At 44.0% G+C, this 21,392-nt stretch overlaps 1 protein-coding gene across 2 annotated transcripts in view; it reads left to right on the forward strand.

Moving 5' to 3' along the window:
• Nucleotides 1-21,392, forward strand: part of LOC106562345 (leucine-rich repeat-containing protein 49) — a 57,069-nt gene that overhangs the window by 29,804 nt on the left and 5,873 nt on the right. For both annotated transcript variants that reach the window (XM_045689289.2, XM_045689290.2), the window contains 9 exons: nucleotides 555-616; nucleotides 7,105-7,252; nucleotides 8,963-9,046; nucleotides 11,748-11,825; nucleotides 12,043-12,221; nucleotides 12,339-12,434; nucleotides 16,618-16,852; nucleotides 17,054-17,239; nucleotides 17,408-17,517. In XM_045689289.2, coding sequence (XP_045545245.2) covers nucleotides 555-616; nucleotides 7,105-7,252; nucleotides 8,963-9,046; nucleotides 11,748-11,825; nucleotides 12,043-12,221; nucleotides 12,339-12,434; nucleotides 16,618-16,852; nucleotides 17,054-17,239; nucleotides 17,408-17,517 — 1,178 coding nt within the window. The remainder of the gene's footprint in view (nucleotides 1-554; nucleotides 617-7,104; nucleotides 7,253-8,962; nucleotides 9,047-11,747; nucleotides 11,826-12,042; nucleotides 12,222-12,338; nucleotides 12,435-16,617; nucleotides 16,853-17,053; nucleotides 17,240-17,407; nucleotides 17,518-21,392) is intronic.

The following is a 21,392-nucleotide window of genomic DNA, read 5'->3' on the forward strand; positions in this document are numbered from 1 at the left end:
CATCCTCCCCCAGACTCCCACCTCCATTGATCCTGAAACAGCCTGATGATGAAACAGATTCCATGACAATGGCACCACTGGAGACTTTAATCTATTCCTGTTGAATTCATAATTTGCCCATATCGCTGTCGCCTTCCCTTTGTTCTTCTGCTGCTGCTGGGCAGTGTCTCTGTGTGTGTCTCTGTGTGTGTCTCTGTGTGTGTCTCTGTGTGTTTCTGTGTGCCAGTAGCCCCCTCTTTCTCTCTCTTTCTCACTCTCTTCTATAAGCAGAGTGAGTGAGCGAGTTCCTGCAGCAGGGGATCTCTGCATTAGCGCACTCTCCTCTTCTCTCCCTCCCCTTCTCCTTGCTCTGCCCCTCCCCTCCCTGTGCAGCCGCGGCAGTGTGCCTGCGCGCGCAGGGCGGATGGGGCTGTATGCCGGAGCTGGGAGCTGCAAGGTGACTGAGGGAATGGAGAGGGATGGGAAGGTCTGAGCCGCCGCTACCACAACGCAAGCCCCTCTAGAGCACCCTCTCCTCTCTTCATCCCCCACTTTCTCTCCCTCTCTTTGTCTAGACAGAGGTGGACCAGCTGCCCTGCCTCCAGCGCCTCTTTCTCAGCTGCAACAGCATCACCAGGTAAGATCTGCTGCTACTGCTGCTAATGCTTAACCCCCTCCTCTCCAGAGAGCTCAGTGCTGGCAGGTTCCCCTCCCTGGCAGCCCCCTTTAGCTCAGGGCTAGGCCTGGCCTCTGCTGCAGAGGATGACCCATACTGCCTGGTCTCTCTCTCTCTGAGCACACACTGAATGACTGCTGAGGTGGGCAGTCTCTCCCTACCCCAGTGACTAACAAACTACTGTACTGCTGGGCTGCTAAGAGATGGTGTGTCGGCATGTCTCATGAACGGAAAGTCTGTTTTGTTACTGTAGAGAGAGTTTTCAAACCCCTGTTCTTTTTTCCTTGTGTGGTTTGTGGCTTTGCCTTTTGCCTCCCTTAGCCTTATATAAATAGTGGAGTTGTCATTGAGTTCAGTCAGGAGGACAGAGGCTGAATGCTGAAGTAGCACTGTCTCTGCCTGTGAAAACGGTCCTGTGAAATCCTGATTAATAAGACAGTGTTGCCAGTCCAGAGGGCCACAGTTGACTCCTGATGTGATTAATTTCTCATGGCAGCTCTAGCTAGCCCACTCTGTTTTAGGCAGTAAATAAATCATTTAAAGCCTGCCTTGCCCAAACATAAAGCTTATATAAATCAATAATGATGGCAAAATACAACATCTAGCTCTGGCTTGCATTTGATCCTCTGTCAGAGCCTTTTGATTTAAATCGTCTGAGAAATGTAGGCTACTATTATCATCGCACAGTGAAGTCCTGGTGGATAACACGTGCCTTTATTTGACGTCTGTATAGCTGTAGCTGAGGAAGCCATCCCAGGCTCAGCAAAGCCTTTGGTTGAAGCGATCATTATCACAAATTAGGCCAATCAGAAGTTCTCTCTGCAAACAGTGCCAAGAACACTATTTATATTCACATGGTGAACCAACTGTACTGTTTACATTACATTTCCATATTTGTCATTGAGCAGATGTTCTTATTCAGAGTGATTTACAGGAGCAATTGGGATTAGGTGTCTTGCTCAAAGGGACATCGACCGATTATTTTCACCAAGTCAGCTCTGGGATTTGAACCAGCGACCATTCGTTCACTGGCCCAACGCTCCTAACCGCTTCTTCACCTGCCACCCTAGTTAGCCTAGTTATTCTCTTCCCATCTAAAACTCTGTTCACCCAGCCCCAGGCCATGTCTGTTGTTTTCAATGCCCTCTTCCACTGCCAGCCCCAGGCCCAATTAGCACGTTTCCATGTTTTATTTTTGTTGAGTTCTGGGCCCTGGGTATTCAAAAAAGGTCTTAGGGTAGGAGAGCTAATATTGGTTCCATTTTGCCATAATAAGATTATATGGACTAGGGGGACCTGATCCTAGATCAGCATTCCTAATCTGAGACGCTTTGTGAATACGGGCCCTGTTCCCTGGTGGTATTGTCGACCTATGGATTATAAGGTTAATTCAACAAAAATGGAGGTTGGGGGAGCTTTTCTAAGTGAATTACTCATTATATTAACATATAGCTGCATCAGTGCCTGGTATGGCAACAGCTCATTATCCGACCGTAAGGTACAGCCCAATACATCACTGGGGCCAAGCTTCCTGCCATCCAGGACACACATACACACACATATATATATATATATATATATATATATATATATATATATATATATATATATATATATATATATATATTAAATGTCAGGAATTGTGAAAAACTGAGCTTAAATGTATATGGCTAAGGTGTATGTAAACTTCTGACTTCAATTTAATCCTAGTAAAAATTCCCTTTCTTAGGTCAGTTAGGATCACCACTTTATTCACCACTCCAATACCTTGACTTTGTTGTCCTTAAGCCATTTTGCCTCAACTTTGGAAGTATGCTTGGGGTCATTTTCCATTTGGAAGACCCATTTGCGACCAAGCTTTAACTTCCTGACTGATGTCTTGAGATGTTGCTTCAATATATCCACATAATTTTCCTTCCTCATGATGCCATCTATTTTGTGAAGTGCACCAGTCCCTCCTGCAGCAACGCACCCCCACAACATGATGCTGCCAATCCCGTGCTTCACGGTTGGGATGGTGTTCTTCGGCTTGCAAGCCTCCCACTATTTCCTCCAAACATAACGATGATCATTATGGCCAAACAGTTCTATTTTTGTTTCATGAGACCAGAGGACATTTCTCCAAAATGTACGATCTTTGTCCCCATGTGCAGTTGCAAACCGTAGTCTGGCTTTTTTATGGCGGTTTTGGAACAGTGGCTTCTCCCTTGCTGAGTGGATGTCGATATAGGACTCGTTTTATTGTGGATATAGATACTTTTGTACCTGTTTCCTCCAGCATCTTCACAAGGTCCTTTGCTGTTGTTCTGGGATTGATTTGCACTTTTCGCACCAAAGTACGTTCATCTCATGGGGACAGAACGCGTCTCCTTCCTGAGCGGTATGACGGCTGCGTGGTCCCATGGTGTTTATACTTACATACTATTGTTTGTACAGATGCACGTGGTACCTTCAGGCGTTTGGAAATTGCTCCCAAGGATGAAACAGACTTGTGGAGGTCTACCATTTTTTTCTGAGGTCTTGGCTGATTTCTTTAGATTTTCCCATGATGTCAAGCAAAGAGGCACTGCGTTTGAAGGTAGGCCTTGAAATACATCCACAGGTACACCTCCAATTGACTCAAGTGATGTCAATTAGCCTATCAGAAGCTTCTAAAGCCATGACATCATTTTCTGGAATTTTCCAAGCTGTTTAAAGGCACTGTCAACTTAGTGTATGTAAACTTCTGACCCACTGGAATTGTGATACAGTGAATTATAAGTGAAATAATCTGTCTGTAAACAATTGTTGGAAAAATGACTTGTGTCATGCACAAAGTAGATGTACTAACCGACTTGCCAAAACTATAGTTTGTTAACAAGAAATTTGTGGAGTGGTTGAAAAACGAGTTTTAATGACTCCAACCTAAATGTATGTAAACTTCCGACTTCAACTGTATATACACTACCGTTCAAAAGTTTGGGGTCACTTAGAAATGTCCTTGTTTTTGAAAGAGAAGCAAATTTTTTGTCCATTAAAATAACATCTAATTGATCAGAAATACAGTGTAGACATTGTTAATGTTCTAAACGACTATTGTAGCTGGAAACGGTCAGATTTTTTATGGAATATCTACATAGGCGTACAGAGGCCCATTGTCAGCAAACATCACTCCTGTGTTCTAATGGCACGTTATTTTAGCTAATCCAAGTTTATCGTTTTAAAAGGCTAATTGATCATTAGAAAACCCTTTTGCAATTATGTTAGCACAGCTAAAAACTTCTGTGCTAATTAAAGAAGCAATAAAACTTGCCTTTAGACTAGTTGAGTATCTGGAGCATCAGCATTTGTTGGTTCGATTACAGGCTCAAAATGGCCAGAAACAAAGCACTTTCTTCTGAAACTCGTCAGTCTATTCTTGTTCTGAGAAATGAAGGCTATTCCATGCGAGAAATTGCCAAGAAACTGAAGATCTCGTACAACACTGTGTACTACTCCCTTCACATTACAGCGCAAACTGTCTCTAACCAGAATAGAAATAGGAGTGGGAGGCCCCAGTGCACAACTGAGCAAGAGGAAAAGTACATTAGAGTGTCTAGTTTGAGAAACAGACACCTCACAAGTCCTCAACTGGCAGCTTCATTAAATAGTACCCGCAAAACACCAGTCTCAACGTCAACAGTGAAGAGGTGACTCCGGGAGGCTGGCCTTCTAGGCAGAGTTCCTCTGTCCAGTGTCTGTGTTCTTTTGCCCATCTTAATCTTTTATATTTATTGGCCAGTCTGAGATATGGCGTTTTCTTTGCAACTCTGCCTAGAAAGGCCAGCATCCCGGAGTTACCGCTTCACTGTTGACATTGCGGGAATGAAGCTGCCAGTTGAGGACTTGTGAGGCATCTGTTTCTCTAACTAGACACTCTAATGTACTTGTCCTCTTGCTCAGTTGTGCACCAGGGTTAGCTAACACAACGTGCCGTTGGAACACAGGAGTGATGGTTGCTGATGACGCTGTCATGACGTTGGCCTGTAGGTAAGTTTTATGACCCCCCATAAATACCTTTCTCCCTTTCCTCTCTTGACTCTGCTGAAGGACTCTTGAAAAGCCTTTGTTAAATATAGAGAGTCGGGGAACATCAAAAGGTGGGGGGAAAGGAACCATATTTCGGTAATCCAACCAGTTGAAAATATGCATTGGTACTTAATGAATATGATGTCAGTTCGGTTGTCATCTGAGACATTCTTATTAATGACAGGACGACATAAACTGTATCCTGGAAAGTCTACACATTATAGTTATCAGATTCACATGGAATTGTTGTGCAATTTAAATGTTTAAATATGAAACTATTTGTGAAAAGATTAAATGTAATTTTAGCTTCCAAATGAGAGAATTGGGTTTTCATGAGTGAACTATGCTCAACTCAGTGGCCCGCCCATGTGAACAGACATGGGTTGTAAACTATGAAACACACCCATCTCTCCCTCCACTATATAAGCCCTTTACGAAAATATAACTTTCTGTTCCGGGTACATTAGGGCGACGGTCCGATGTCAGAAGCATTCAGATAATAAGCTGTTCCGAGGACGTGAGGACGACGGTTCCACGTTAAAAGGACTAACATGTCAACTACAGAACTAAGCCAACCTCAGTGTGAGCTTTGGTTGCGAATGGTATGAACTTTGAACTCTTATTCACTACAGAAGTGATACCTCCTAGCCGTTGAGTTAGCAGCGGCCGCTGTAAACGTGGGCTAGGAAAGGACGGACGACCTATCCCGTCTACCACACAATGACGTTACTACAACGTGCACAGTTTACCACCAGAGACACTCTTCAAAGGACAAGGAAGATCTCTTTTGGGCAACACGGCCTTCCATCTACCACCAACCTATTGAAGCGCAGCTCAGAGTAAATATTTATTGCATTTTCCTTTTCCAAATGGGCGGTAATTTAGATTGCATAAGAGACTGTATTTACAATAGCATAGCTTCTCCCTTTGTTCCTCAGTCTTCCCGCTCTTTCACTCAAACCCAACCCCCTTTCCTTTGTCTAATCAGCCGTCATATCGGCTCCGTCCACCAGGGACGTTTTCTGTATGACATAATTTGCATTCTGTGTATTTGTAATTCTGTGATTAGTTAGGTATTTAGTAAATAAATAATTAAACCAAATGTTGTATTGCTGATTCAACTTGTTAGCCAGGGTTCGTGAAGATAACCAAGAATTCTACGATGTTCAGATGAAACTGAAATAAGGTGACGATTAATATTGACTGCTATTGATGTAAAATATTACTAGGTCTTTAAGAGTTTATTCGGAAGATAACAGCTCTATAAACATTCTTCGTGGTGCCCCGACTTTCTAGTTAATTATCTACCTGATTAGCTTAATCCGGTAACATTAATTACAGAGAAATGATTTTTATAGAATAGCATGTCATATCACTTAATCCGGCATAGCCAAAGACACGACAACGCCTATGTAGATATTCCATAAAAAATCTGCCGTTTCCAGCAAGAATTGTAATTTACAACATTAACAATGTTTACACTGTATTTCTGATCAATTTGATGTTATTTTAATGGACAAAAAATGAGCTTTTCTGTAAAAAACAAGGACATTTCTAAGTGACCGAAAACTTTTGAACGGTAGTGTATATAATTTTTTTTATTTAACCTTTATTTAACTAGGCAAGTCAGTTAAGAACAAATTATTATTTATAATGACGGCCTACGCCGGACGATGCTGGGCCAATTGTGCGCCGCCCTATGGGACTCCCAATCACGGCCGGTTGTGATCCAGCCTGGATTCGAACCAGGGTGCCTGTAGTGACGCCTCAAGCATTGAGATGCAGTGCCTTAGACCGCTGTGCCACTCGGGAGCCCAAAAAGTATACTAGGTGGTGTCAGAGGAATGCCTAAAAAATTGTCAAAGACAGTTTGTTCTCTCTGCTACCGCACGGCAAGAGGTACTGGAGTGCCAAGTCTAGGTCCAAAAGGCTCCTTAACAGCTTCTACCCCCAAGCCACAAGACTGCTGAACAATTAATTAAATGGCCACCCGGACTATTTTCTTGACACCCCCCCTTTGTTTTTACACTGATGCTACTCGCTGTTTATTATCAATCCATAGTCACTTTACCCCTACGTACACGTACAAATTAACTTCACTAACATGTGCCCCCGCACATTGACTCGGTACCGGTACCCCGTGTATATATAGCCTCATTGTTGTTATTTTATTGTTACTTAAAAAAAATGTTTACTTTAGTTTATTTAGTAAATATTTTCTTAACTCTATTTTCTTAAAACTGCATTGTTTGTTAAGTGCTTGTAAGTAAGCATTTCACGGTAAAGTCTACACCTGTTGTATTCGGCGCATGTGACAAAGAAAATTTGATTTGATATAGTATTTATCCCATTGATAGTTGTTAATGACCTGTGTGGTGTGTGTTTTCTCTCTCTGTGTGTAGTTTTGATGAGCTAGCCTGCCTGGGAGAGTCGTGCTCCCTTTCTGAGCTCACCCTGGATGGGAACCCAGTAGCCCTGGAGACATGGTACAAGCAGGCCGCCCTGCGCTGTGTGCTTCAACTCAGACAGCTGGACATGAAACGTGTCACGGTAAGACATACGCTCGGTACAACACTTTACAGAATCCTTGAAATTACCACATGCTTGATATCCATAGGCATAAAAGCTGAATTGCCCGTCAAACATGATGTCATTGTATTCACACTACATACGAGACACTTGAGTTCAGAGGTTCATGCATTTGAAAGCTGTTAAACAGGCAGGCAACACCCAGGTCTGAGCTTGTAGGCTACATGAACCCTGAGGTACCACACACACACCTTATGGAGGTAATGGCCCTGCAGCCAATAGGATGGGCAAGTCCTCCTGAGATCAGAATCTGATTTGCACAACTTTCCACAGATGAGCACTCGCTCTATGTGACTGGTAGTAACATCGTTTGAGATATAACATACTTGCTGTCAGTGCCAAGGCAGGCAGATATAATTTCTGAGTAAAATAAGGGTTAAAGCTGGCTGCAGTTGTGGAGGAGCTGAACTCCTCTTGCTTTGAGCCAGAATAGAATCAATAGATGCCAGGAAACTGTTACCGTTGCTCCTTGTGGGATATCTGTGTCAACACAACAGACTGGGTTTGTTCTGGGGGAAATGAACAGTGTTAATGACTAATTTTCAGCGCTATTTCAACTAATGATCTAGTCTACTAATTAGTGGGAAAGGATGACAATGCATTATTGATGCTATTACACATAGCCTAGTTGTGACAGCACTTAAGGTCCTCTGCTCAAACTGATTTGAGCCCTTATTGCATAGAACTTCCTTCCATCTCATATTGCTCAAATAAACAGCAAACCTGGTTTAAAAAAAACAGATAAAGCAACACCTCGCCTCTCCTCTCCTCTCCCCTGACCTAGATAGTTTGTGTGTATTCATTGATATGTAGGCTACGCGTGCCTTTAACATTTTTTTATTACATTTACATTTTAGTCATTTAGCAGACGTTCTTATCCAGAGCGACTTACAGTAGTGAATGCATACATTTCATGCATTTTTTGTTGTTGTTGTACTGGCCCCCCATGGGAATCGAACCCACGACCCTGGCGTTGCACACACCATGCTGGCGTTGCAAACACCATGCTCTACCAACTGAGCCGTAGTTATGTCCTTAAGCTGTTCTTGTCTATTGATGTTCTGTATTATGTCATTCTGAATTATGTTTCATGTTTTGTGTGGACCCCAGGAAGAGTAGCTGCTGCTTTTGCAACAGCTAATGCGGATCCTAATAAAATACAAAAACACAACATTTCACATACTGATTTAACTTTTTTGTTACAAAGTATTTTTGATCAAAGACCTTCCCTTATAGAAAAAACATTATGCAAAGGGTATGAAAGATAGCACTTTGATTCTGGAGCCATGGCAGCATTTTCAGTCAACCATATCAAGGAATCCTTTCTCAACCGAATCGTCACAGAGTTACCATCGCTTAACATCCCCTAGAGCTTAACTGGCAGTCTCAGATTGTGTCTGCTGGTGCGTTGCATGCCGGGAGCTCTGCCTGGCACACCCAAACAGCTGGGCTCAGTTCAGATGAGGTTGCAGCCGAATATCAGTCAGACAGATAATCCTGTGATGCAGCAGGAGATGCTGTCTCTCCAACTGGTCCTTCCTGCAGAGGGAAAACCTGCAGCCGACATATCAGACATTATTCTGACTTTGCCTCTGTCTCATGTTGAATAATTCAGTCTCATCCATGAATGGAGCAACACCCTGATTGTGTTATTGACCCTCTTTTCTGCAGGAGGAGGAGAGACGTATGGCCTGCGTCATGGCACGGAAGGAGGATGAGAAGAAGAGGGAGAGTCACAAGCAGGCCATGCACAAGGTACCTGACTTTCCTTATGTTGACTCTCTGTCCATATTTGTGTTTAACATACTGTACTATACTGTTACTATCGCAGATATCTCGCCATGTTGACTGACCAATATGTTCTTCTGCTCTGATATATATAAAACTGATGTTAGCTGGCTGATTGTCACATAAGATGAAAAATTCCACAATGATAAAGTGGAATCCAAATAATGTCACAAGTCATTGATACGGACTGAGCAGACTAGCTGGTGAGAGTTTAAGTCATTAACCAAATATTTTACATATTTTGTGGCGTTTAATGTGTTATATAAGCTTTTCTGTCGGATGCATGGCAACAATATAATTAACCCATACAGATTTAATTTGTGGAAAGTGCTTATTTGGACAATAACCAAACTCCTTGGCCCTCAATGCTGTTTGTTAAAAAGTTTTTACATCCAAAACATTTCTTGTTTATTCATATGAAGAGCCAAAACTAGTCAAAATATGAACATGCTTATCATCTGCTAGCCATTAGGGTTTATAATGAGTACAATAGGATGTTAGGTGTGCTTTTGTTTAAACTCATTGCACATGTAACATACACTCAATAGCCCCTTGTAGACAGTGGATGAGGATGACTAATGTTGTGGGAGTTAGACTATAAGTGCATTGTTTAAGGAGAGGACAAGAGGGCCATTTTTGATGTTGAACAATGTATTAAATCATGTATATCAACTTGTATGATATGCTGTCATATGTCTGTAAGCAATTTCTGTTGATGCTGAGGTACCGGTAAGCAGTTATCTCAGATGACACCTAAAGCGCTCTGAGGGTTGCTCCTCAATGGCCACTAATTCTTAACTACTTGAAATGCACTGTGGTGTTCGGTTGTCATGTAAAGAGGAGTCATCTGCTTTGCATTAACCGCCCAACCATGAGTTGATCAATGGGAGCATTATAGTAGGGAGATGAAGGCTCAACCCACTATACCCCAGTAACCCTGCATTTATGTAGCTTGGCTTGGTGTCTTCTGTTTAGAAATAAAAGTTTCAAATGTTTAGATTTTGACAGTTAGGTTTCCAAGGGGACTCAAATAACAGTGACTGTAGCTACAATTCTCAAAGTTTTTCAATCCACTTCAATAGTCATTTGTCTTTTTCCTCCATGATCTTTTCCCGAACTGTTCTATCTACAGGGTTTCTAAGTGCTCAGTTCCTCTTGTAGAATATCAGATCCCACCAACCTTTGTTTGAGACTGGTTATGGTTTCAGTTAAAATGACCAAAACATGCTTGTTCAATCATTGTGTATCTGTACTGTACCTCTATGTGTTAGAGAATGCATACTGTACTGTATCTATACTGAACAAAAATATAAACGTAACGTGCAACAATCTCTATGATTTCGCTGAGTTACAGTTCATATAAGGAAATCAGTCAATTGAAATAAATTCATTAGACCCTAATCTATGGATTTCACATGACTGGGCAGGGGCGCAGCCATGGGTGGGCCTGGGCGGGCATAGGCCCACCCACTTGGGAGCCTGGCACATCCACAGGGGAGCCAGGTCCAGCCAATCAGAATGAGTTTTTCCCCTTAAAATGACTTTATTACAGACAGAAATACTAATCAGTTTTATTATCTGTCCGGCCGGCTGGTCTCAGCCGAACGTGGAGGTCTTTGGCTGGCGTGGTTACATGTGGTCTGCAGTTGTGAGGCCGGTTGGACGTACTGACACATTCTCTAAAACGATGTTGGAGACAGCTTATGGTAGAGAAATGAACATTTAATTATCTGGCAACAGCTCTGGTGGACATTCCTGCAGTCAGCATGTCAATTGCACACTCCCTCAAAACTTAAGACATCTGTGGCATTGTGTTGTGTGACAAAACTGCACATTTTACAGTGACCTTTTATTGTCCCCAGCATAAGGTGCACCTGTGTAATGATCATGTTGTTTAATCAGCTTCTTGATATCACGTGGATGGATTATCTAGCAAAGGAGAAATGCTCACTAACAGGGTAATGGAACATTTCTGGGATCTTTTATTTCAGATCATGAAACACTTCACATGTTGCGTTTATATTTTTGCTCATTTTATTCTGTATATTGATGTGTGTGTTCCTGCCTTCCTGCTGCATTGACTGATCCATACTGAGAAATCAGCAAGGAGTCTGGAGGAAGTTTAATTGCCTGTGTGTAATCCAAGCCAGCTAATTGAGCTAGTTGAGGAAATAATGATAACTGGAATGCTCCGTGAGGGTTCATGTAGTCTCAGAATGATCCACTATCAATCCTGTTTGCCAGCCGTCCCCTGTGTGTGGGAGTGGAGCATTCCATTCCATACCTGTGCGTATCAAAACTCAACTGAATAAAGGCAACAACAAAAAATGAAATCGAAGAGAAAGAGAGAGAGAGCTGCATTCTTCCTTGCTGCAGGGTGGGGATGGCACAGAAGTACTGCTGCTGCCTCTGCTACAGTCAACACAGATTCTGCTGCTGCAGTAATGCTGAGACAGTTGTTGAGAGATATGGGGCATATACAGTACAGCACACACAAATTGTACCTTGTTATTACAGACAGAGCCTTTGTAACTGTAACCGAGACTAGGTATTGGTAAGATAGGCATGTTTATAAGTAATGTAAGCTAAGTGACAGTCTATCAGTTAGAATAACATATTAAGTTTTATTTTTTGAAGATAAACAGTACATGTGTATTTGTGTTCATAGAGTCCTGCTCATGTTGCGCCTCAGCAGTTCTACACTCAACTTGGACTCAAGTCTCAGGACTCCTCAGTGACAAGCAAGGTAGGTGGAATATCTTTGTAGGCTGTAGCAGGAGAGAGATTTCAGTTTCATAATATCATCCTGTCCTCTGTGTGCCCTGCTGAGGACCAATGCCAACTGAACCCTGCTCTGTTCCTTGTGTGTGCACGCGTGTTTGTGCATGCATGTGTGCTTGTGCATGTGTGTGCGCGTGTGATCGTGTGTGTGCCTGTCTGCGTGCGTTTATGTGTGTGTGCAGGAGAAGCGGCGTCTGGCCATCCGTAATGCAGCACTGCAGTGGGAGGGGGTCAGAGCCTGCCTGGAGCTCCCGGCTCAGAACGGAGCCAAGGAGGAAGTCAGCCCTGAAGCAAGCCCCGCCCACAGTCCCGCCCAGACCAATGGCCTTGCACTGGAACCTTCTCCGGATGAGCAGCTCAGGTAACGTTAGGGGGGGAGGGGCCATGCATAGGGGTGGCACTTTGGGCTCTGGAAGACAGTAGTTATAGTTGCAGGACTGTTATAGAGGTATACATAATATGTTTTCTGTTCTGCCAGACGGGTGAGTCCGGTGTCGGCTCCGGACAGGCCAACAGGGGGCAGTGAGACCCGGATACGCTCCACCAGTCGCCCCAACAGTCCTCGAGACCCCAAGTTGGTACTACACCACACCCAGGAATACATACACATCACAGGAGGTTGGTGGCAACTTAATTGGGGAGGACAGGCTTGTGGTAATGGGTGGAATGGTATCAAATACATCAATCACATGGTTTCCATGTGTTTTATACCATTCCATTTGCTGCGTTCCAGCCATTATTATGAGCCATCCTCCCTCCAGCAGCCTCCACTGATACACATACTCACAGGGGATAGGATATTGGAATGTAAACATTCTTCCAATGCAAGAAAACATGGTCCCGTTATAATTGTTCACACATTATAGTTATTTCAAGTTTAGCCAATAAAACTGTATGGTTGGAGCACATTTGAGGATTTTGTTTCATTCTCCCGGGTTCCATATGTGTCAGATGACTAGTGTCTACCACAGGTGGCTGGTGGCACCTTAAATGGAGAGGACGGCTCATTGTAATGGCTGGAACGGAATTAATGGAATAATATCAAACACATCAAACACATGGTTTCTATGTTTTAATACCATTCCATTCACTCCATTCCAGCCATTATAATGAGCCGTCCTCCCTTCACCAGCCTCCTGTTGACTGTCTACACTATACACTAGCATACAAAAGGATATCCCTCATCTATAACGGTTCCCTCAATAGAGACATGGTTCCCTCTGCTTTACACACTCAACATTTCACCCTCTAACACTCGTTAGTCGTTACATTGATGATTTTCACAAAACTGCACAGGGCCCCATTACTTAGCTAGCTAACTTTATTGTGAGGTTTAGAGGGTGAGACCGTGTTCTCCATATGGCCATTCCCCCAGCCTGGCCTGGCCTGACCAGGCTTAGCCCCCGTGCTGCAGCCCTGTCACGACACGGCCTACTAGCTGCCACTGATTTCCTTTTCCCCCTTTTCGTTGATTGTGTGCACCTGTTTTTGGTTTGGGCTGATTAGCTGGGCTATTTTAGCCAGGAGGCCCGCCTGCTCTGTGTGCGGGATTGTTTGGTACTGTATTGCTTGTGTATGCACGCTCATTTGTATTTTTGAAGTGCGAGTGCGTATGTTGCGCCGACCTGTTTTTGTCCCATGTGTTTGGGCACGTTGGTTTTGGTGTGCGCTCTAGTTCGCTGTTGGGGCGGCTTGTGTTTTGCCGTTGTGTGTTAAATAAATAACACTACCCTGCATTCTCTGCCTCCTGCTCCTGACTCTGCACCCACTACGCCCTAGCGTTACAAGCCCTAACTTCTCCTGGAGGGACTGTATACCAGGCCTGTGAGTTATAAGGGGTCAGGCTGAGATAGACACTGTGGCTGTGTCAACCACTATTATTATATGTTGCTTTCTTGCTTCAGGATATGAAAATGTCCCGGAAGCACAATCCTTCATGGCCCTAATTCCCTTATAGGCTCACTTATAGCAGTTTGTGTTGCGAAAGGGGCCAAGGCTAGGGCTCAAGTGATTCACCATACGGTGTGATGTGGTCTACTTATGTGTAACCTTAACCGATTTTTATTGTTGTGCACAATTGTTCAATAGGATAAAAGAGAATAACCATTTTATGATGTTTTACATCTATAACCGCTGTAAAAACCGTACTGTCCTTTGTCTAAGTGCAGTTTGTCACCTCTCTGTCTGTTTCATGTAGTTGATGTATGTTTTTGATGCTTGGTATTCACTCCTTTGGGTGTCTTACAGTAGATATTTTACAGTAAATATGCCCATGGGAATATTCCTATTCCTGAAAGTATAAAAGAGGAGATGATAGATGGACTGAGCAGTGATTTATAGATGTGATGTTCTACAGGTATGACCCTCTATCATCTCATGGTAAGGGTTACCAGCCTCTGTGGAGGTGTGAATTTGTGAAAGCTCCATGAAGTTAACAATCAGAGCATGAATGATTTGCTTTATCTCTGGATTGATAGTCTGTCCTGGTCTGGTATATTCTTCCTTAATCCTCAAAAGACAGACAGGGTTCTTTATTCCCACACGCTGGGCAGAGCTGCAGAGCTGGGCCTGTCTCTCTCTGTCCTCCACATCTGGTTCTGCTCTGGGACCGGGGAGGGGGGGCAGAGGGAGCAGGGGGACCCCCTGGTGTGGAGGGTTTTCCTCTCTGAGAAATGGAGGGCCTGGAGGCTGGCCTCTGCTCTGTCCCCACACTGCTTCTGAGAAAAAATAACTGCTGGCGTTCACATGATTAGCTCCATTAGCTCTGGATATGCTATTTGTTGTTCCCTGGGTGTGACCGGCAATGTTCACATTCATCACAAAAAAATCAGCGTGGGACAGTTCACACGTTACTGCTGCTGCCGTATGAAGACACCTGGATCATCGTCTTTGAAAGAGCATGTGAGAGAGGGCCAGCTAAAGTCCTGCTGAATAATTAACAACCACATAAAGATAAATAGATGTGATGCAGGTAGGTTGAATCGTTTGATTTTACTTCCCTTGAGTAACTAGCTTAAAGGAATGTGCCCATTGAAAGTCATGCACCTCATAACTTCAGAACACTTGTCACTGAAAAATGGTGATGTTTGGCACACACAGAGGCATGAACCTTGGCTAACCTTGTGTAATTATACCTAGTTGGCTAGAATTGATGTATTAATGCTGTAAGTGTTTATCAGTATAGTCAATGGCCTTTTCAAGCTCCCCTTTCCACATCAAGCTGGAGTGGTAAATGATAGGGTTGACTGAAATGGGCCCCTGCCCCTCAGCAGGTAAAAGGAAACATATGTTGTCATCTCTGTTTGGCATTAGCAGTCTGACCTGAGCTGGAGAAGAATTAAGACAGGAGCAAATGTTGACAGTGCATTTAGAATGGAGGGAGGAGGGAACCCCTTTTAGAGACACAGTAGTCATGGTGGCCAAAACATGGCTTAACGCTGTAGCTATGTGACCTTTAACCCTGGTGTCCTGAATCTCTCTGGCTCACATTCACCTTTCTTTCTCCTAGGGCTGGAGTCAACTCTAGACCTGTAACCCTGCAGCTTGTTAACAAACTGCTCCCTTGTGTCCCTCTGCAGCAGCAGCCTTGATAGTGGTCTTTAGAATGTCCTGCCATGGTTATTACATGATAATCACAAGTCAATCAACATTTTAATCTCTCCTCTGTTCCAATACACCTTCATGTGTACCAGAATGTTCCCTGTTTCCCACTTCAGCCCTCTCTTTCTGGGTCAGCACACCTGTCTGACCATCTTTGTATCATCTCTTCTTCCTGTTCTTGCTCACAGTACAAAGCCTCTCTTACAGGTTCTCAGACCACTCTCCTTGATTCCTCTCTTTTCTCTGTCTCTGCTTACCTGGACAGCATCTTGCCAGGTCTTAGATGCACTAAAAGGGGCCAGCAGACAGAGAGGAGGGTAGGAGTCATTCCTCAGTCCTCTAGAGAGAGAGAAGTGACCCTCAGGGGATCAGGTTTGGTGTGTGACAACAACGATGGCTTTTTAAAGAAGCCTTGTTTCCCTCCCCTGACTCTGTAACAATCAGCACAACAAGACTTGGCCTATAGGATTACAGCTCCAGGATTAATCCTCCCTTGTGTTTTCTTTTCCCATGATCAGCGGTGTTACATTCTAAAGGGTGTAAAATATGAATAGACTGATTAGGTTGTTGGTGGGTGAACTCTAATGGCTGGTGTGGACTGCTGGTCCGTGGAGCCATATGATCCTCTGGTATGCAGCAGGTCCCCTGAGTGTCAGCAGACTGGGAGGCAGGGAGAGAAGGCAGAGAGACCCAGGGCAGCTAGTGAGGCTCCAACAGGGACAGAGAGATCATGTCTCCCTGAGACTCATCCTGATTCTCTACTCTCACGACTCCTTATCAGGGAAGGGCACTTCAACTGTTGTCACAGAGAATGGAGAGCAATTAGGCAGCATTGAAAGACAAATGTTACAGTCACTTAACTCTGATTACCCTGCTCACTGCTGTTTCTCTCCCCTCCATTGATTGACCCACTTCTTCAGACACATGTAAACTAAGATAGCTTTGTCTTAATGATAGTCCAGAGGATCCTGGAAACGTATGACTATGCCAGGTGGGTGGAGAGTTGGCTGGGTGGGTATTACTTAATGTACCTAGGGAGCCACCATCATGTTCAAATTACCGGTGGGGCTAGGGGGGACTGGGCACCCTCTGTAACAAATCAGGTGCCCATCCTCACAGGTGTGTGTGCTGACTGTCTGTTTCTCTGTGTGTTCCAGGCTCCTTGAGGCAGGGGGTGCCAGCCTGCAGAGCCTCTCCCTGTCAGACAGCCACCTGGCGGAGCTGGATGGGGAAACCCTGCGCCTGTTTGGCCTCGGGGCCCTGGAGGCCCTGGAGAGAGGCTGGGGGGTCCAGACTGCAGGGGCCGTCACTGTCATAGCCTTCCGCTACATCCACTTTGATGCGATCGTGCCAACACTGCCACGTATAAGGGTCAAGTTCCCCAACCTATCTGTGAGAACACATGTTCTACAAATTACATACTGTTCAATAAAGAGTCTTCTCATTGGCTACTATGATATGAGTCATATTCTCACCATGGAAACACATGATCTCTGTTGGAGTTCTAAACTGAGGGTTCTCATTGGCCAATAGGATACTGATATGGCCACTCATTGACTGGTTTTCTGACTTATTATGGTATGCTCCATACAGCACCTGATTTTCCTGGAGACCAACGTCAGCCGTCTTCCCCAGCTGGCTGCTCTGGCCCAGGTGAGACGTCTGGACCAGCTGACCATCCACCCAGAGGGGAACCCTGTAGTCAGCCTTTCCCTGTGGAGATCCTTCCTCATCTACCGCCTGCACCACTTCAACCTGCACAAGATCAACAACCTGGAGGTCAGGTCCACCTAAACACTCAGAAAACATGTTTTGTCTTTCAGCGTCTTTGTGCTATAATGTTCTGAACAACGTGTTAGCTGATGCCCTTTTTATTTTCCCTTGTGTGTGTGTGTGCGCATGTGTGTGTATGTGTGTGCATTTATATTGGGTGTGTGTGTGCATCAGGTGACCATCAATGACGTGATCTCTGCAGAGCGTCTGTTTGGGACGCTGGGTCATATCGCTGCCACCGAGACACCACGCTGCCGCCTGCTAGTACTGCTGGAGGAGTCCAGGTGAGCTCCCTACCCACAGCACATGGTAACTGGCACTGACTGACACACACAGGCCGTGTCTGAATTGATTGTATTTTTTTTAATTTTATTTCACCTTTATTTAACCAGGTAGGCCAGTTGAGAACAAGTTCTCATTTATAACTGCGACCTGGCCAAGATAAAGCAAAGCAGTGCGACAAAAACAGCAACACAGAGTTACACATAGGCAAACGTACAGTCGATAACACAATAGAAAAATATATGTACAGTGTGTGCAAATGTAGAACAGTAGGGAGGTAAGGCAATAAATAGGCAATAGAGGCGAAATAATTAAAATGTAGCATTAACACTGGAGTGATAGATGTGCAGATGATGATGTGCAAGTAGAGATACTGGGGTGCAAAAGATCAAGAGGGTAAGTAATAATATGGGGATGAGGTAGTCTGGTGTGCTATTTACAGATTGGCTGTGTACAGGTACAGTGATCAGTAAGCTGCTCTGACAGCTGATGCTTAAAGTTAGAGAGGGAGATATAAGACTCCAGCTTCAAAGATTTTTCCAATTCATTCCAGTCATTGGCAGCAGAGAACTGGAAGTAAAGGTGGCCAAAGGAAGTGTTGGCTTTGGGGATGACAAGTGCAATATACCTGCTGGAGCGCATGCTACGGGTGGGTGTTGCTATGGTGACCAGTGAGCTGAGATAAGGCGGGGCTTTACCTAGCAAAGACTTATAGATGACCTGGAGCCAGTGGGTTTGGCGATGGATATGTAGTGAGGGCCAGCCAACGAGAGCATACAGGTCGCAGTGGTGGGTAGTATATGGGGCTTTGGTGACAAAACGGATGGCACTGTGATAGACTACATCCAGTTTGCTGAGTAGAGTGTTGGAGGCTATTTTGTAAATGACATCACCGAAGTCATGGATCGGTAGGATAGTTAGTTTTACAGCATGGTATGTTTGGCAGCATGAGTGAAGGAGGCTTTGTTGCGAAATAGGAAGCCGATTCTAGATTTAATTTTGGATTGCAGATGCTTAATGTGAGTCTGGAAGGAGAGTTTACAGTCTAACCAGACACCTAGGAATTTGTAGTTGTCCACATATTCTAAGTCAGAACCGTCCAGAGTAGTGATGCTAGTCGGGCGGGAGGGTGCGGGCAGAAATCGGTTGAAGAGCATGCACTTAGTTTTACTAGCATTTAAAAGCAGTTGGAGGCCACGGAAGGAGTGTTGTATGGTGTTGAAGCTCGTTTGGAGGTTTGTTAACACAGTGTCCAAAGAAGGGCCAGATGTATACAGAATGGTGTCATCTGCGTAGAGGTGGATCAGAGAATCACCCGTAGCAAGAGCGACACCATTGATATATACAGAGAAAATAATCAGCCCGATAATTGAACCCTATGGTACCCCCATAGAGACTGCCAGAGGTCCGGACAACAGGCCCTCCGATTTGACACACTGAACTCTATCTGAGAAGTATTTGGTGAACCAGGCGAGGCAGTCATTTGAGAAGCCAAGGATATTGAGTCTGCCGATAAGAATACGGTGATTGACAGAGTCGAAAGCCTTGGCCAGGTAAATGAAGATGGCTGCACAGTACTGTCTTTTATCGATGGCGGTTATGATATCGTTTAGGACCTTGAGCGTGGCTGAGGTGCACCCATGACCAGCTCGGAAACCAGATTGCATAGTGGAGAAGGTACGGTGGGATTCGAAATGGTCGGTGATCTGTTTATTAACTTGGCTTTCGAAGATTTTAGAAAGGCAGGGCAGGATGGATATAGGTCTATAACAGTTTGGGTCTAGACCGCGGCAGCTTTCCAATCTTTGGGGATCTCAGATGATACAAAAGAAAGGTTGAATAGGCTAGTAATAAGGGTTGCAACAATTTTAGAAGGAGAGGGTCCAGATTGTCTAGCCCAGCTGATTTGTAGGGATCCAGATTTTGCAGCTCTTTCCGAACATCAGCTGTTTGGACTTGTGTGAAGGAGAAGCGGGGGGGGGTGCAAGTTGCTGCAGGGGGTGCTGAGATGTTGGCCGGGATACCCATACTGGAATCCTAAATAGTAGGCCATTAGAATATGCAAAAAATAAAAAGTATGCGTCATTTTGAAAATCGAGTATACTTTAAATGCCCGGATGTCATGCTCTTTTCAGCTTTAACAACAGCTAATCAATTAGATATGGGGAAATGCTATTGAAATCAATGAATAACGGAAAACAACGCAATCATCATGTCGCGGTCTCAGTATGTGAAAATAGAGTATGTGAATTTCCAAAAATCGATAATGGTTTAAATGCCAGGATGTTATACTCCTTTTGGTTCTTCATCTAGCACAATTAGATGAACACTTTTCCATAATGCATTGGAAGAGGTGGGCTGGGGGTGATAGGCCCTAGTTCTCTTCAAGTAGCCATACAACAAAACTAGGCTTCTTAATTGGGAAGATGCCGAATAGCGAAGCTTCTGCAGTGGTGTTCAAATGTAAGTTAAGTAGTTTTTCTTCTCCTTAAAATTAGTATTGCATCGTAGGATACATCTTTGAAAACAGAAGTAGTTTAAAAAAAAAAAAAACATTTTAAGTGGCTTTCTATTTTCTCATTGAAAAGTGTTTATTGTTCTCATGGCCTTCGTCAGAGCTTTTAAACTAAATACTAAACCATCTTTTGATTTGTTAATGTGTCGCCACCAGGGACTCAGGATGTGGCTGCGGTATTGATGTCATGTTAGTCAGGCCACTTGAATTGTTTTAGTTTTGTAGGTGTGGCTACCTATTTAATTATTTAATTTATGGATCGTTCCCAATGATAAGTGCTTTAGTTTATTATGTTGCGGTTCTGAATTTGCGACGCACTCAGTTTTCACAGTTTTCTGTGTAATAGTCTTTTTATTTTGAACATTTGAAAGGTTTTGGTGTGTGTACTAAGCTATTTAATTTAACTTATATATGTTACAGCACTTTAGTTTCACTAATAAATATGTTGAAATTTAACCAAATTGTCTGTTTCTGTCTTCAGTCTGTCTTCTTTTTAAATAGGATAGATGGGCTATATGGACCACAGTATAGGTCCAATGTGATAGTCTGCCTGTAACCAGCCTGAGTAGGCCTATAACTCCATTCATATTCTACAGTACATGCTAAATAGTATCCAAGGATGAGTACATAGTATGCAGTTTAAGTATGTAGTATGTAAGTATGCGTATTTGGACATGGCCACAGTCTAGTACCTGGTACCTGGCACTGACTAACACACAGCGCTCACTCAGGTTACCAAACAAAAACATTAGCTACACTTTAATTACATGTGTTCACTGTACCCTAGAGAACCTGTCTGAGTGTGTTTATGAGTTTGTGTACTGTGTGGGTGTGTGTGTCTGTGTGTACGTATGTTAATGAGTCTGTGTGTGAAGGATAGACAAAGCCTGGCATCGAGGAGCCATAGGGAGTTGGTTGGAAGCGGTCTCCCAGGGGTAGGGTGGGTACCTGGCACCTTCCTCACGTTCCCATTCCTCTCCCCAGCCAACAGCTCTTCAACTATATCACTCCTGGTCACTGAAACACAGCCAAGCAAAGCAAAACATGCCATTGAACTGAAGGGGTCACGCCTCTTCAGCCCTGCTGTAGTGGCGTCTCTCCCAGTGCCCCGAACAGAGCCCTGTCTGTCAGGAGAATACTGTTAAAAGTTAATTGGCAAACAAAAGGCCAACTGCCATTCTGCTGGCTTCCAGTTCCTCTTTAATAACTCACACTCACTGACGCCCGATATAGAAAACGCAATAATATATGCCATTTAGCCAACGCTTTTATCCAAAACGACATTTTTAGGTATGGGTGTACCCGGGAATCAAACCCACTACTCTGGCGTTACAAGCACCGTGCTCTACCAATAGCCGGGAG

This window comes from Salmo salar, chromosome 11, assembly GCF_965601325.2.
Source record: "Salmo salar chromosome 11, fSalSal1, whole genome shotgun sequence".
NCBI lineage: Eukaryota > Metazoa > Chordata > Actinopteri > Salmoniformes > Salmonidae > Salmo > Salmo salar.